Source organism: Sphaeramia orbicularis, chromosome 3, assembly GCF_902148855.1.
Source record: "Sphaeramia orbicularis chromosome 3, fSphaOr1.1, whole genome shotgun sequence".
Classification (NCBI taxonomy): domain Eukaryota; kingdom Metazoa; phylum Chordata; class Actinopteri; order Kurtiformes; family Apogonidae; genus Sphaeramia; species Sphaeramia orbicularis.
The window spans coordinates 8,296,534-8,314,325 of NC_043959.1; the positions used below are offsets into that span (position 1 = coordinate 8,296,534).

Genomic DNA, 17,792 nt, shown 5'->3' on the forward strand with positions numbered 1-17,792 from the left:
AACTACAACCAGCACAAAAATAACTCCAACAAAAAAATCTAATGTAAACATACACACATGAATTACAGAGTGAACCTTGAAATGTACAAACTAAGAAGGTAAATCTGACCCACGACACTGAAAACACAAGCATTAAATCAGTTTGACATGTGATGTTCACTTCTCTCATCCATCACCATTCACTAAACCTTCAAACAAGCTCAAGAAACAAGAGTCACAAAGAAACTTTATATAGTTTTCAAGTATTCAAAACTGTTAAATAAGTACAAGATGTGTTCACATGATTTACATATCGGACAATATATGCACTGCCCATTTTTAATTCTCTTTACATGTTTCCCACTACCCACGCAACACGCTAAAATGTCCGCAAACTATTCACATTTGTTTTGCTTTTTTTTTTCCTCTTTCTTTTGAATCAATTGGAAATCTTGACAGCTGTCTATTGGACAAAGACCACACAGACGTAGGTACACCTGGAACAGTTTACAGTGTCGGATGGAGACGTCTGAACAAAAGGGAAGGACAGACTGAGCCAGGTTCAGAACGGTGATTAGCTGCTGGTGATATGAACAGTACATATTAAACACAAGAAGAGTGGGTTAACATTCATCTCAGTTGATCCCTTGATCCATTGGGCAGTTCATTTACTTCCACAGAAACAAAAATAATATACAGAAGGACTGACGGAGACTTTGAGAAGCATTTCCGATAATTCAAAGGGGAAGCAAATGGCTTAACATTTTCACTCTTCACTGATTAATCACGTCACGAATTTGGTCTAAATGTGTCTTTCTTAAGGCACCTAATGCTGTTGGATAGTTTTTTCAGAATTGTGCATCGAAAAATATCCTGTAAAGAAAAAAATGGACTAGATACAACAGATAAATGATGTGAGACATATCCTAAATTCAGGCTTGTTAAGAAGTTAATGCTGCCACCAACAGGGTAATACAGGACACAAATTCAAACAGATGATGATAAGGAAATAAAGTAGCACCAAAGAGTAAAGAATACATTTTTCTATGCTATTAAGTACATTTCAGACAATGTGATTTTCTAGTGTCAACGAACATCATTTACTTGCTTCCAAAATCAGATTGAGTTGAAAAACAATGAGACTGGACTTGTGATAAAATGTAATTCGTGGTCTTGCTGGGGGATGTGGAGCCAGTCTTTCTGTACATTACTTTCAAAAAGCATAGATGAAACCTTTATATATGGATTTGGTTTGATTTCAGTTTCTCTTCTTGAGTGAAAGGCTCAAACTCATATCTGTGCCATGTTGCCATTATACAGCTGCTCCAAAGCTCAAATCAAACTCAGGTAAAAAAAACAAAACAAAAAAACAACCTAAATCCATTTAATGAGACATTTTTGACTTGCTTATAGATCCTGTGTGCTTTTATTTGATGCAGTTTTATTTTAAAAACGCCCCAAATGGACTGCTGGCAGCCAGTACACTGAGAAGGACTTGTGCACATCATTCTTTTCTGCTGCAAATGTTCTAAATAAACCCTTTCATAATGGAAATGAAACTGAGTATTAGACAGAAATTAAGCATGCAGAGTTTATAAGTGTTTCATTATGAATTCCTTTGTGAGATGTTTACGTCAGTGGTCCACAACACACCAACTTGGATTCAGCTCCATCTAAAAATATTAACTTTCTACTTAAAAAAAGCTCTGCCTGCCTGTGAAGCACCAAACATGAGCAACTTCATGATACAAGTTTGACTTCTATGGAGATGCATAAGTAATTAATACAGTGATAATTCAAGTGATTCTCTAGCAGGAACCCTACGGAGATAATGAGAACATGGCACCAGACTCCAAAATGAACCTTATTATAATGCCTCTGGACCAACCACACCATACGTGACATAGTATGGTCTGCCACAAAAATTATACAAACTGAGACAGAAAGTTCAATAAAAACCTGCCTATGAGACAGAGGGGATAGTCACCATACTGTACACTTTCTACAATATCCATGTCCATTATGAATAGAACAAGTGCATTCACTTAAAGGAATAGTTGAACTGAAAACTAATTCTCCTTTTTCACTTAGCATACCGTTGAATTATTTCAAAACAACTTGGCAACTTGCTGCATTTACAGATAGCATCGCATGCAGTTTAAATGCCAAGAAAAAAATGAGTGTATGGATGAAAGTTGGTTATTTTAAAGATCGGTTGTTTTTTCAATAAATTGTCAGTAAAAATGGTCAAAAATGCTGGTTGCGTTTGTGCTCAGAGGCCAAACTAATTTGTCCCACAGTAATCCGAATTCTAAAAACATTAGTTTCATAGTGAGATATAACAAATAGTTCATGCATTTAGAAAGTGCAACCTGCGAACTTCTGACACTTTTACTGACAACAAATGAAGGATGAATTATCAATTATAGTTAGTTTCATTTAACCAACTCTGGGTGAGTAAACTTTGGGTAAACCGTTTCTATAAGACCTTAACAATAGAACAGAAACTTAAAGATGATCAAAATAAAGAGGAATCATGAGAATTAGTTACAGTTCAACAGCCCCCTCTAGTAACATTTCAATTCTTGTTTTTTCAGGATTTTTTTGTTTTGTTTTTAAATTACTGTACTTCTTTTACATCAACACAACAGTTGATTAGCAAGTCATCTTTATTTACAGGAAAAGGTGGGAGTGATGAGCTCCACAGCTTATGCATTGAGCCTCAGAGACTGATCTTCTCTCCTCGTGGAGGAGATATCAATGGTCATGGAGTCTTTACCCACAATAAGTCGGAGACGCTTCGCTGGAGGAAGTGGAATGAAATCATCTTCGAACTCATTGTCGAAGTAGTCGTCTTCGTCCTCCCCTTCATCGTCATTGTCCTCTTCGGACGTTGGGTCTCCCATGACCTTTTGGGTCCGGTGTGCACCATTCCTTGCCTCCAGACTTTGACCAATGTCCCCGTTGTAGGACATCTGGTCTGCCTTTGTCTGGGATATTCTCCGTGCATCATCCTCCCTCTTCAGTTGGATTTTTAACTTGGTGGAGTTACTGTGGACCACGGGGGCAAAGCCGTTATTCAGTCTGGCTATGTATGAGCTGCCCTTGTCCTTATCACGGTCCTTGCTGAACTTGATGCTGATCTTGCTGGAAGAGGCTGAGTTGATGGCAGCGGTGGAAAGGTTCGAGGAGCCGATGGCATCGCTGGGGTCATTGGTCTTGCTGCTGCTGCTGTCCCTCCGCCGGCGGAGCGTCAGTTTGGGGATGCCCGTGTTGTTCTCCAGGATCAGCTGTGCATCGTAACGTGTGATCTGGCGCTTCTTCTTGCCCTTGTCTTGCGACCGGCAGCTGCCCTTGCTTTTGTCCCTGCGAAGGGATTTGCTCCCGTTGGCGACGCCTTTGTAGTCCCTGTGTCGGTCCGAGTAGCTCAAAAGCACGTTACCACAGTCTGAGAAGCTGGCAGCATGACCGGCGGACACCGGCACGAACGGCTCACTGTACGAGTCCTCACATTTAATTGTCCGCTCAGTCCTGAGCCGTGTCAGCCGTTTCTGCCTGCTGCATGACCCTCCTCTTCTACTGTAGCCGGTATCTAGTTTCGGCTGCTCCAGTCCGACCCCAGAGTGGAGATACTCCTCCATATCAGCTGGCTCTGTTTTAATGACCACTCCACCAGGGACTGGGCTCAAGCCTTCCAGAGCACTGGGCTCCAGCTTAACTCCACCTGCTGTGTCCTGGGCTTTTACAAGAGTCCTAGTGGACCTGCGAGTTCTGTACGTTGAACACTGGCTACCCTCGCTGCTTTGCACAGCTGCTAGATTGCCGTTCTCCTTGGCAGCATTGGCAGCATAGCGAGTAAGGCAGCCCCGCTGGCCTAGTGTCTGCTGCACCAGCTCCTGTCCATCCTTCTCCTTCTTGACGGTGACACCTTTACACAGCGACACCTTTGAGTCCCTGAGACCCAGCTGGCAAGTGTCCCCTTTGGCCAATGCCTTGGGCTCTGCAGCCCTCCTGCGACTCCGCAACTGGACTTTACTTAGTGAAGGCTTGGATTGGGATTTTAGTCTCTTTGGTACCCTGTTATTGTTTACGCGACCTTGTTTTGAACATGAGGTAGTAAGGGCTCTTGACAAAGTCTGTCTGGTTTGAGTCCTGTTTTTATACTTCATGCCAGACGATGCTCGTTTTCTGGCAGCTAGAAGAAAAGACAAAATATCACAAATTGCACATTAACAACATTTTTAGGACTGTGCCTATACTTACAATTTCATTACAAGCATTTATATTACTGACACCACAACATTAATAATACACCACTACTCATACTGAACTGGATGAGAAATGATGCAATTTATCATCACACACATCAAAGTCTGGAATGAAGATGAGGAAATGACTGCACAAACAATCTTACTGAGCATAAAGACATTAATTATTCTTACATTGATGTGTTTTTGGCATTTCCTGAGAGTCTACATCAGTGTGGGAGCCCACAGAATGACTATCCGAATTCCTGTTTCCTTCCCCCAGTTTCTTCAGTCGGTTCAGTCGCTTGTCTGTCTCCCGCAACCCGTACTTGCTATTGATCACCGGTACCTCCACTGGCAGCCCAGCTTTAGATTTGAAAGCACCAGTACCCCGTCTGCACAACAGTGGAAAAATTAAAAAAAAAAAATTAAACAAATTAAAACAAAAAAGAGAATCATAATGGAAAACTCTGTTACAACTACCGTTTTAGATGAACCATGCATATCAAAGCTATAAATGTATTACTTTATAATTAACACCTTAATCTGAGGTTATTTTAACATTAGATCATGCTATAATAAGCCTTAACTTAGCAAATGTGTCTAGTAATTAACTAATCATGTTTTTGTTTACAAACTTATGAATGTTTTAAGTGTTAACAAATGTCTTGTCAAGATTTATTGAGGATTGCAGGATAATTAAGGTGCTACATAACATTAGTGAATGGAATGTAAGCAAAGTTAACTAATACCCCCGCCCTGACAGACAAAACTTTGCCCCTCCTGCTCACTGACACCCTGCCTAGTCAGAGATTAATTTAGAATTTTAAATTAAAGATAATTTTAAAGTAGATTAAAGTAAATTACTGCGATTTTTGGGTAGTTAAAGAATTGGGTGAATAGTGTTTGAGAAATAGTTTGGACAAATTTTGTGAGTTAAAACTTTTGGAAGTTTGTAAAAAAAAAAAAAAAAAAAAAAAAAAATCCAAAAATTGAAATTCGGCCATCAAACACAGGGCATTTGCACCTCTCCTTGTGGTAAAGAAAATGTGTCACATTTGAAAAGAATCAGGTGACTAGTATGGAATCACAGGAGTGCCAAAATTAAAAGGAAATAAATGTGGAAATAAAAAGAGAATCAATAAAAGAAATTTGCAAATAAAAAGAGAATCAATAAAAGAAATGTGGAAATAAAAAGAGAATCCATAAAAGAATCAATAATAAAAAATATACAAATGCAGTCATATCATTGCTTTTGCTTATTCCATTTTGACATTGTCTTTTCCATTTGCTTATTGTCATTGCTTTTACCTGATGGCTCAAGCTGTCAATCAAATGGCTGTGAGCGGGTCTTTCTGTCCAGGATAACTAGTCGATATCTGATCAGACGATTCCGGCTTGACAGTGGCTATGCAGTAGCTATGTTTATGTGTTAGCTCTCAGCGTGGGAGACCGGAAGTAGCGTCACGGACAGAACGTAGAAGAGAAATATCTGCACTGACGAATGCAGACATGGACGAAGCTGTATGGCGCAAGGTAAGTGTCTTATCCCCAGCATAAAATACGATCTTGTCATGTTATCGGTCAGCTTTGTACACAAGTCTTAAGAGGGACAAAAGCTACACCATGACTCTGATTCACATATTAGGCATTCACAATACACTAATTAGCAGCCACGGCCGAAGTTAGCACTAGCTATGGGCAGAGCTGGGCTCAGTGCCATACAGCTTCGTCCATGTCTGCATTCGTCAGTGCAGATATTTCTCCAAGACTTTCCATTACATCTTCCACCAACCTTAAAATATAGTCCGTTGGAAAATTTTCCTCCACATACCGAGCAATTGCTAATAATTTTCGTTGAACGCCTCTTCTCAATTCGTCCACGTCCACCATATTTAACTTTCCCTCTTTTTACTTCAGATAAATGTGTATGCGCGTCTACGTCCTGTCCGTGACGCTACTTCCGGTCTCCCGCGCTGAGAGCTAACACATAAACATAGCTACTGCATAGCCACTGTCAAGCCGGAATCGTCTGATCAGATATCGACTAGTTATCCTGGACAGAAAGACCCGCCCACAGCCATTTGATTGACAGCCTGAGCCATCAGGTAAAAGCAATGACAATAAGCAAATGGAAAAGACAATGTCAAAATGGAATAAGCAAAAGCAATGATATGACTGCATTTGTATATTTTTTATTATTGATTCTTTTATTGATTCTCTTTTTATTTCCAAATTTCTTTTGATTCTCTTTTTATTTCCACATTTCTTTTATTGATTCTCTTTTTATTTCCAAATTTCTTTTACTGATTCTCTTTTTATTTCCAAATTTCTTTTATTGATTCTCTTTTTATTTCCACATTTATTTCTTTTTAATTTTGGCACTCATCCTGCAGGTCAACTATTTACTGTTAGTTAATCACTGTAACTGCAATAATTAATATTGAAAAATTTCACAAACTATAATTGCTGATTAAACAATGTGTAAATGAACTGCATAGTTACCACAAACACTAGTAGTGAGTGGTTACTAGGAACATTAATTTTTTACAGCTGGAAAAAGCCTATTATAGTATTATCTAATGGTAAGTAATTTATGTTATCCCTTATTCTGCATGACCATAATCTGAAACTACTGCAACGTAATAGTTTTCCCTCAATAATCCTCTATTTTACTGATAGTAATGAACAGAAGTTATGATCCTAATGTGTTTTCCTCAGTACAGGCTTTATACAGGAGTGGCCGTTGCTGTAGTTGTAGAACATGGTCAGCTTTACTTTATAGTTACTGAGAGCTACTACTCAACTAATATGATGCAAATACACAAGCTGATAATGTTGAACATAAAATGTGTTATAAAACAGTTAAGACAGAATTCCTACCTTTCACATGTATAACATTCACAAAACTCATTGTTTTCCCCAAAAAAACCATCTCCGTAGTAACAAGATATTTCCTCCCCTGGTTCAATGTCCCTCAAAACTTTGACACAGGCAGTGTCCCGTCCTGTCGATACAAACTGAAAAATGGATAAATAAAAATAACTTTAGTGAACGTTCGTCTAAAAACCAGAAATATTGCAAAGAGCCACGAAACACTGCAAAGAGCCTACCTTGCAGTTTGGTCGACAATCTAAAAGAACAGAAAGACAAAGAATAAATTTAGTTACAAAAGAAACCAAGAATCATTCAACGATTCATTCATTCAAATGTAATAGTGCAAGTACTTATGTTAGGAGTTAACTTCATCTACCTGTGCCAACAGGTAAGTGTAACAGAAGAACATTAAGTTACATGGTGGATTTAAAGCATCGGAAATGTGGACTTAAATGCAGAGATCAACTGACATTCACAAAAAATTTTAAAATAGACCAACTAATAATATTAATAATAATAATAATAACAGACTTACTAATACCCCCACCCAGTCACACTACTCTTCCTGCATCACTGACACCCTGCCTACCCAGGGATTCATTCTGAGTCTTAACTTTCAATCTTTTCAAAAACTTGAAAAAAAAAAGCAAATATTGAGAGAAAGGCACATGTAAAGAACATGTTTGTGAAATTTGAAAAGAACTGATTAAGTAGTGTCAAAGAAATTGGTTGGACAATTTTTCTAAACTGAAATATTTAAATATTGATTAATAATTTCAAAGATTTAAATTCAGCCATCAAACTTTGTACTGCACCTCTCCAAGTGGTAAAGAATATGCTTGTGTAATTTAAAAAGAATTGGGTGCATAGTGTCTGAGAAATCTGAGAAATACTTATATTACATCATATTCCCAGCAATAAAAAATATATGCATTCAAAAACTATTAAATAAGGTTCTAATATTTATTAAAAAAAAAAAAAAATACAACCCTGTTACCAATACGATCAGTTTTTCCTGCATTCACTAATAATGCAGTTATTAGTGCTAATGGCAGCAGATGAATACCGTGATTGATGAACGCAGCCGGTCCCAACCAAAGCTGCGCACAGTTCTTGCGAGTCGAGTACATGACACTGAAGTCATTCTCCCCGTGCCTGAGCAACAAGTTCTCCTCGCTCTCTGAAAGCTCGGCAATGCAACCCACAAGATACTCAATCTTATCATTTCTTTTCCTGTAAAACAATAGAAAACAGAAAAATGTGTAACAGATAAGGAGTCAAAATGCTTTCATACACATGTACACTTTACAAGTACTTTCTCTCCAGGATGAACTTCTACTAATGTGTAGGATCCTGACGAGAATGCAGCAATAAAACACACATACAAGATGTTCATTTTTCCACACAAGTTAGGACAGATAAGGCGGGGTACACACCAAAGGCTTTTCTCAATCTGAAGAGAATTTTTATCTGTTACAGACCCCACACATGAAGACAAAAAAAAAAAAAAAAAAATCAAGCATTGGGACAGTTTTGATCATACTGTGTGTGGTGTGCTCCGATAATCTGAGCAAGGCACACCACACACATAATGATTCTGTCCCACCATCGATCTAGAATCTAGTCCTCCAAGCCAGAAATCTCGCATGATCTAACAAAAATAATAAGAAAAAATTCGTGGATTAAACTAATTGTCAGGACCTTTAATGATGATCATCTAATTTCACCGCGGCTGATCCACATCCGGTTTTATTTTGAAGTGAGCTTCACATCTGTTTACATCCATCCACAGATGTCATTCAGCAGCGCATATTAGAGATTTTGATGGTGTGCATTTAGGCAAAAATGAAGCTGTCCAAAGTAAGTTATGCATAGACAATGTGTTTAATCACAGGTCAGGTCAGGTTGTAGGTCTAATGTGCGTGGGTACGGGCAGGTGTGGGTTTGGAAAACTGGACCCATGCAGGACTCTGCTCAGGAACAGTTGGCTTTTCCCACACACATGAAGATTTTTTGTCGTAAATACTGAACAAGTCTAATATTTACAATTTTCGGCCCCGACCCGTTTCAGAGCCGATTATTAGGACAAATTCACTCTTAACATACCTCAGACCACAGGATAACCTTACTGGACAATCTTATAAGACATATAATAATCTGGCATTTGCCATCCTCTGTCAGGAACTGGGAAAATTGGGACAAAAACAGCCCAATTATCTTTAAGTGTGTACCCCGCTTAACATGGAGGGAGAGGGATGATAAAAACTGATTAGTAGTGTTGTAATCATCTTAAGTTAAAAGGTGATTGTGTGTCCTCACCATTCTTTTGTTGCCACAATTTTAGCTCCATTTTGCTCTGATGAGTAACGGTTACAAGGAAGAATTTCAAACCCGCTGTCAGTGGCAAACATCCGCAGATACACAAACACCTGTGGAAAATACAGTTAGTAGTCTGTTATAAATGACTTTGATACTGTAAATTACAAATGCGTGTTCAGTAATTTTTTTTACATGTTGCTTGAAGAGCCTCTCCTGCGCTTTTGTTTTGTGGAGAAATAGATTTCGTGACCAGTCTCCAGACGTCAAAGCCCGGAAAGCTTTCTCCAAGTTGTCATGTTTCTTGAAACGCTCAATGATCTCCTTCAGCTCCTCTTGCCTTCCCTTAATTGGCCTAAATCTATGAGAACAATTATGTCACAAAACAAATGGTTAAAAATTGTACATAATTTCATATTCAGCACTGATCATTCTGCTCTTCTGATCATCTCTGTTCTTTATCATTTGGGCACTTTGTGGTCTTCCAAATGGCTGGAGGCAGCTAATTTACATGAAGAAATCACAAGTATGAGAAACAGAATGATTCTGAATAAGAATTATTTATATGAAAATAATTAAATACGAGGAGAATGCTCTTGCCCTTCACTTAGTGTGATGTTTGTTTACTGTTGAATCAACTGCTGTCATTGCTGCACCAACACACCAAAGGATATTGCTGCTACATGAACACCTACTAAGCCATATATAAGATTTGGATCATTTGAATTTACAGACCAATTACAAAATTATGATAACAAAACTACATGTGACTTGATAAAGGATTTTGGCCATGTTAACCACCCCATTACACAACACAAACTCAAAAGAAAAAAATGAAAAAAAAAAAAAAAAGAAATCTGTAAAGACACTGCACAATGAATCTTTAATTTGTGAACTCAGCAGCATGTTTCCACTCCAATGCTCAACCCATCAGTTATTCAGAGATAAGGCTGCTGACCTGGTGTTCATTTTATGAGTTTGAAAGCCAAGGTATGGGTCCAAGATGAGGCTTGTGGTTAGGTCATCATTCTCACACAACTCCTTGGCAGTCATTCCTGAAGAGGGCACATACCGCCTCTCAGCCTCCAGGTTGGCTGCATTAAACCCTGTAAACACAATCACAGATCATCATTTCGGTATGACTGCTGATGAGTTGCTAAATTGTAAATGTGAATATCTGTCTCAACTTACTGCGGCTACATCTTCGGTTTCTTGGGTGGGTTTTGTTGGGGCGCAGGGATGCCCTCTGTGGATGCTGAGAGCGAGTCTGGCTCTGGCTCACAGGTGGTTCGCTGGTCAACTTCGTTCCGTGTCGTCTGCCATTTAATACCATGTTCTTGGATTCGCCCAGCCACTTCATGCCCACAAGCCCCCTGGTCCAGTTGCATTTAGTCTCCGAGATGAGGAAACGCTCTTGAGTGGGGAAGACTGGGGTCGAGAGTATGAAACCTGGAGACAGATCAGACAACAAAAATATATGGATCCACAGCCAGGGAACTTAGATGTTCACAAAGGAATGCAAATGGAAGGGAAACACAGTCTGGGCTGCAGTGATTTCCACAAAGAAACACACATTCAAAGTGTGTCCTTGTTCACACTAAACTGCTACTTGAAAGACATGATTGAGAAAAAACACACAGATATTTTGATATCCTAAGCTGTACAGTAGGATATAAATGTGCCTCTGCCTTTGCCACACAACCATAACAGTTTAGGTCCGTGTGATGTCACAAACATGCATCAAATATAAGAGTCATATACTTCAACCACAAAACCTGACTAGATTATGTGTGAGGAGCACTGATAGCAAGGTCACAACAGATTACACTGTCATACAACATGCAATGGATCACAGCCTGATGAGAACAAACTATTTTAAATAGATCAAGATGGAAATCAGGATAAACCTAGAATTAAGTTGTTCAACCTATGATAAAGTGCTGCACTTCGGTGAAAAAACATATTGCATTTATTGTGAACAATATTGTGATTTCAACTCACTTGGTTATCAAAGAGTATGCACAGAAAACCGATGTTTTTGACATGTACATTTCTTTCCAGTTCAAGTATACAAACTTAAAGTCATACTAAATTTACCCACTTTAATTTTACAGTTATTTAGGACTTCTCTATTCTCTGTGTTGCTGAATACAAACAACAGACACTGGACCTCTAACTTTCGCAATCACAAGATTACACAGGCTGGCATCATGATTAATTTATCCAAACAACTTTAGTCTACACCAAAACTTAAACATTTTATCCACCTGACACTAGCCAAGTAAATACACTTAAGGTTGACAAACATGACACTAATAATAAAAGCTGTCGATGAAGTGCAACATGTGACCAGCATCAGTCATTCTTCCAGGTAATGGCTGGTGCTCGGTAAACTGGTGAGGTTATAAACAACCATGCTAAGCAGTGTTGACTATGTCTAAAATTGGTCCTGCAGCGCCCCTTAGAGGTAACCCCAAATATTTCACTGACTTACTGTCAAGTGCAACAGAAACGTCTTTGGTGCTACCAACCATTCATGTGAATTATTACTCTATATAGTTCTGTTTGATATACTTAAATAAACACGTATCGTCACGTTTATGATTACACAAACCATTAAACGTGTACTGCAGGCGATACAGCTTTGCAAAGCGCAAATTCGTCGCATGGATCATCATCCCAAATGTAATCGATGCATAACATGCTTTGCATCTGTAGCATGTGTGTAGCATTTGAGCAGATAGCCGTAAAAAACACAAGATACCACGGGCTGCATAAATCCGGAAGGCCATACCGGCTGGTGAGGCCGAGATTAGAGTTATCAATTTAGCTTGCACTGTTTGCTAACAACCAACCGTCTCTCCACCCATTCAATTCGTTAGCATTGGGCTAGCCACCACAGGCGACGCCAGAGATGCTCGGCCGTGGTGGTTAGCATGCAGCGAACGCCGGTCACCGGCACTAGGGTATAGTAATTTCCATCAAGTAACTCAAAAACAATCAGCGCTGCACCCGAAACCAACATAGACACAATGAATACGACCAAAAACCCCAAATAAAAACGACTATTACTTACGTTTGTAACATGACACTATATAACAACTCCATATTTAAATCGGCTTCGGCATTTGCTATTGTACATCCAAACCACAACACAAACCTATAGTTAGCTTAATAGGTCGCCAGCGTGGTGTAATAATGAAGGAACCTGTTTACAAAAGCGTGACCCTTGCCAGGACATACAACATATATGAAGACAACCTTAGTGATCCATCTATCGCACTTAGTTTGCATTAGCTAGCAGCTGATGGCATCGAACTCCGTTTGAGGACAGCTAACTTAGCTTGGCTCAACGTCATTACCCACAGCCAATGAACACATTATTAATCGTTTTAAAGTACATTGCCACAAAACATTTCATTTTGTGGTTGTAATACCATTACATAATCTTACATATTCGACAGAAGCCAGAACATAGCTGCACATAAATTAGAGCAAATATCCAGCTAACGTTATGCTACTTACCTGCACACCACTGAACCAAAGCACTTAACGCTAGCTAGCTGACATCCCCTGCGTTAGCTCTGGTTGTTTGATGTGGAAGCCATTAGCTAGCCTAACTGGCTAAATCACTCATTTGTAAGCAAATCAAAAGTTATTTTAGAAGTATGTATCCTTGCAGATACACAACATTGTCACTACCACAGTTAGAAGATCACCAGTTCGGTGAAGGCACTGTTATTTACCATGAGAGCTAAGAGTTAAATAGCACTAAGCTGAAAGCATTTTCACGCGTTGGTAGCGTTAAATGTCTTGAGTCGACAACAGAAACAGGGCGAACATATTTCATACTCACAAGGTGTTTTGTTAGACAATCACAAAATAAAACCGTACTCCTCAAAACTAATCCAAAATTGGCACGACACCCTGAACGAAAATATCACAGGAAACACATTTTTTTTAAAGAAATTAACATTAAAATTCAAGATGGCGGCCTAGCACAGGCGAGAGGGAGAGAAAGGCGCAGCACGGCCATCCCAAAGAAAATAGATCCAAAATATACGCAACCATTCTCATCCATAGGATTCAAAACCACCATCGATACTCTAGGGCACGAAATTAAACAAGTTATATGGATCTTTCTACTAACTTTTTGTGTCTTTTTCATAAGGATGTATATAACCGGTATCTTAGTTTGTGGCAGAGATTGTCGGATGTACACAAAAGTAGTGCTGCATAAACAAACCTCTTTACGCTTCCTAAAGAATCCAGCGGTAGTGGGCAGACAACGGCTGGTTCTGCCTGCTTATTCCTTGCAGAACCTCAGTGGAACAAGCTAGAACAAGAGAACTTCCAACCACAACTACATCACAGACTGTAACTCCCCTAAAATGTTATAATATTTTGATGCCCCCTCCTCCGCCCCTTCTCATTACTTGTTAATGGGGGTAGAGTAGACGTGTAAAAGGGCTTATTCCTATTGGACAGTCTGTGGTAATTCTAAAAACACCGTTTGCAGCAGCTACACCCTGTAGTTATCATTTTTGTTATCAATTCGAATGTTAAAAAGGACTCACTATGAGCTCCCAAGGGTGACCAAATTCCCAACAAGGAAAATGTGGAACGAAGAGTGGGCCTGTGCTTCTGTGGAACATGTTTCAACAGAGATGTCCTAAATGTTAATATTTAATCTATCTACAATAGATATATTTATTTACACTAGACCTCAAAAAATGATTTGAATGAAATGGGACTGATGAAAAAATAAATAAATAGACAATACATAGACAACATTTTGGCTTCTCAGATCTATCGCACTCTACTTGACATTTCCTTGTTCTGCTGAAAAATTGCCAAAATAAGCATTCAATCAACACTATTTTCCTTCCAAAAATCACAAAGGCCTTTAACATTATGGCCCACTGTTGGTTTTAATGGATGCTCTCAAGACTGTTCAGCTTCATCGCCCAGAATAAAACATTTGTTTGAAAAGTAATCAAATGTAATGGAGTGATTAAAATTAGTGCATTTCTCATTATTCTGTTAATCTGTAAACTGTTGTATTTCAAAAAGAAAATTCACAACATTTTGTAGAGATTCAGAAAATTAAATTATATTTGCAGCACATGTGGATTGAAAATGTGACTTAAATTTGTTTGAAGTTTCAAAATTCTCTCTAAACTGAAATGTGTCAATATACTATGTGTGGAGCAATGGATAAATATGCTGTGCAGTATCTCATAAAGTTGGACACCTGCTCACCTCTCCAAGTGGTCAATGTGATTTAATCAGATTTGGCATTGCATTTTGGGCCCCACAGTAATGAAACCTGGAAAACAAAAACCTGTACGCCAGAGGCTACTGTATATAGAGCTGAAGGCCTATACAGGTACATTGCAAAAATCTGAATATTGTGAAAAAGTTTAAAAGAAAAAAAGAAAATTATCACTTACTTAAGGAACTGATTTTTAAAAATCTAATCTCACTACATGTACACTGAACTGAACCCTCATTACAGCCTACAATTTTTAAAAAAATTATCTCAAGATAGTAGAATATTTCACTTTGAGTTTGAGCAAATCACTGTTTATTCAGTCTAAACACCATGAATAATGTTGTTCAGTAAACACTTTCTCCATCATGGAGAAGAGTGACGTCCTTCATGTGAAGGGTAAGACACAGGATATCACTGCTGACAGGCCATGCTGTATCGAAGTGGATAGTTTACTGGAAGGGAGAAGTGTGGGAGGGAAAGGTACACAAGCAACAGGGACGACTCCAGCCTTGAGAAGAGAGTCAAGAAAACCCATTTCAAGACCTTGATGAAACTTCACAAAGCTGGAGGCTGGAGTCAGTTCATCCTGGACAAGACACAATGTCAGAAGAATCTTACCTACTGTACGTTAAAGAGAAAACTGGACAATGTCTCAGTGGTCTAAAGTCCTCTTTTCAGATCACTGTAAAATTTGCTTTTTATTTGGAATTCCATATCCCAGACTTTGGATGAAGAATGGAGAGGCACAGAAACGTAGCTGCTGCAAGTCCAGCATAAAGATTCAACAGTCAGTTCAGTTCAGTTCACATTTATTTACAAATCATTTAAAATATGTATACAAGTTGTATTCATAGTTTCCAGCAAGATATGATTTTGTGAAAAGGGTAGCCCCAGAAGCTATCCATAGCTTATAAACGGGGGTCATTAAGCAAAACAGTACAATTTATTATGAAAACAATCCCTATTTCTCTCTAGGCTAAAACCTAACCCTTGCTCTAAGAACGGCCTAAGGTAATTCCAATAAATACAGACAGTATAGAATTTAGACAGTATCAACACATCAGCACAAAATTAAACAAATTTGAGAAGTAGTTTTTGCTTTAATTGCTTTTTAAATATGGACAGGGATGCAGTGATGGTTTGGGATGTCATGTGATTTGCTGTTGTTGATCCGCTATGTTTTATCAAGTCCAAAGTCAACATAGCCATCTAATAGGAGATTTTACATCACTTAATGCTTCTGTCATCTGACAAGCTTTATGGAGATATTTATTTCCTTTGGTTGTGGGACTTAACACCTTTCCACAGTACCTAAACTGCTCAGAACTGGTTTGTCGACCATGGTCTTACTGTCAGTGATGTATACAGTACTGGAAAGTCACACTTGAGTAGAAGTACAGGTACCAAAAAATTACTTTAGTAGAAGTTTAAGTCACCAACTGAAATGTTACTCAAGTTAAAGTCTTTAAGAATCCAGTATTTACTGTACTGAAGTATATGAAGTAATCTACAATTAAATGTACTCAAGTAATGAAAGCAAAAGTACAAGTAAATGTGAAAAACAACCAAAGGCAGTTAGAATTTTGAATATTACACCGCTACTCCCATCAACAGATTGTGTGTGGATCGTTGTTTGCACTTCTGCATTACTCGATTAGGTCCAATGACAAATCAGCTTCCTCACTTTGTTGCAGTCATTGGTAATTTCAATGGTGAAAACACCGAATTTCCTTTGATCTGTTTTTTGTAACATGAAACAATATCGTGCATCAAAAATGTATAGTAGTAGAAGTATGCAATTGAGTTAGGAATGTAGTGAAGTAAAAGTGAAAAAAATAAAACATAATCAGTAAAGTACTAATCCTCCCAAAACATACTTGAGTACAGAAGTGAAATATTAGTACTTTGTTACTATACAACACTGCAGTGGCGGCTGCTCGTCTTTCAGAGAGGGGAAGCTCATTGTCAGCTTAGATCAAAAAAATTGTTAAGTTATTTAAACATAAATTTGGCCCTCCGTTCCTTTTTAAGTAGGTGTCTTTTCCAGGGACTTGATAGCAAGTTCACTCCGACCCAGCCAACAGTATGATTGATTTAACTATCTACAAAACGATATTAAACTCGAACACGAAATGAATAAATTATGTAACTGAAACAAGAAAACATTGAAATTATGTTAAATTGAAACAAGGAAGTACAATGAGTATGTTTTATTTACAGTGCAAGAAATGAACAAGTAATTTCGTAGTGGTTTCTCTCTCGATTTCACAAGCAGAATGCATGACAGTATTAAACTGAACTCTGTCAAGTGAAGGAGTATATCCCAAAATAGCTGTCAATCAAACGGGATTCAGCCTTTCAACCGATCCTCCAATCAGCACGTGGAAGCCCGGCATCCAGCCCAGCCGAGCTCCGCCCACAGCTCCTTTCACCCCAGAGACGCTGAGCATCCGGGGGCGGGACAACATCGTGACATTTATCCAATTACCGTCCAGTTTTGAGGCAATGAAAAAAACTGTTCCATGAAGTCCCACTGAAGTGCATGGATGCTGAGCGTTTTCAGGTAAATGCACTGAGCAGAGATCGTATGAGAAAACAGCACAACGGGAATGTATGAGAAGTGAACAACATTGAGTCCGTTGATTTGATAAAGCTGATTCTGAATGAACTCGTCTTTGAGATGAACGTGTTCAAACACATTTGTAGTCAATGAAATGTCAACACAACTGTACATATTTGACCATTTAATTTTTGTAATTTTAGGGGAAGCTGAGCTTCCCTCGCAGTCTTTGAGAAATCGCCTCTGCAACACTGGATACTACACTTCATTGTCCAGTCAGTTCACCTGACCTGAACCCCATAGAACATCTATTGTCAAAAGGAAAATAAGAGACGTCAGATCCAACAACACAGATGAGCTGAAGACTGTTGTCAAAGCCACCTGGGCTTCCCTAACACCTCACTGACCACAGGCTGATTGCTTGAGCATCACATTGCTTTGATGCAGGAATTTGGGGGGGGGGGGGACCGACCGCAAATTCAGTGTAGAAATTAGCATACTTTATGAATAATCCAAAGTGTTAACCTGTTTTTTAAAT

At 38.7% G+C, this 17,792-nt stretch overlaps 1 protein-coding gene across 4 annotated transcripts; it reads right to left on the reverse strand.

Annotated features, from left to right (window-relative positions):
• Nucleotides 1-209: 209 nt before the first annotated feature.
• On the reverse strand, nt 210-13,805 carry kmt5b (lysine methyltransferase 5B). Of its 4 annotated transcripts, none has more exons than XM_030121746.1 (10): nt 13,666-13,805; nt 10,611-10,868; nt 10,378-10,525; nt 9,615-9,780; nt 9,423-9,532; nt 8,170-8,336; nt 7,340-7,359; nt 7,110-7,246; nt 4,422-4,621; nt 210-4,174 (listed from the first exon to the last, which is right to left on the reverse strand). In XM_030121746.1, exons 2-10 carry the CDS (start codon nt 10,777-10,779, stop codon nt 2,688-2,690), a joined length of 2,604 nt encoding a protein of 867 aa, XP_029977606.1. In that variant the 5' UTR covers nt 10,780-10,868; nt 13,666-13,805; the 3' UTR covers nt 210-2,687. The 4 variants fall into 4 exon arrangements, with proteins under 4 accessions (XP_029977606.1, XP_029977584.1, XP_029977616.1 ...); XM_030121724.1 differs by lacking the exon at nt 13,666-13,805 and adding an exon at nt 13,276-13,453; XM_030121756.1 differs by lacking the exon at nt 13,666-13,805 and adding an exon at nt 13,166-13,184.
• Between the last annotated feature and the right edge of the window lie 3,987 nt (nt 13,806-17,792).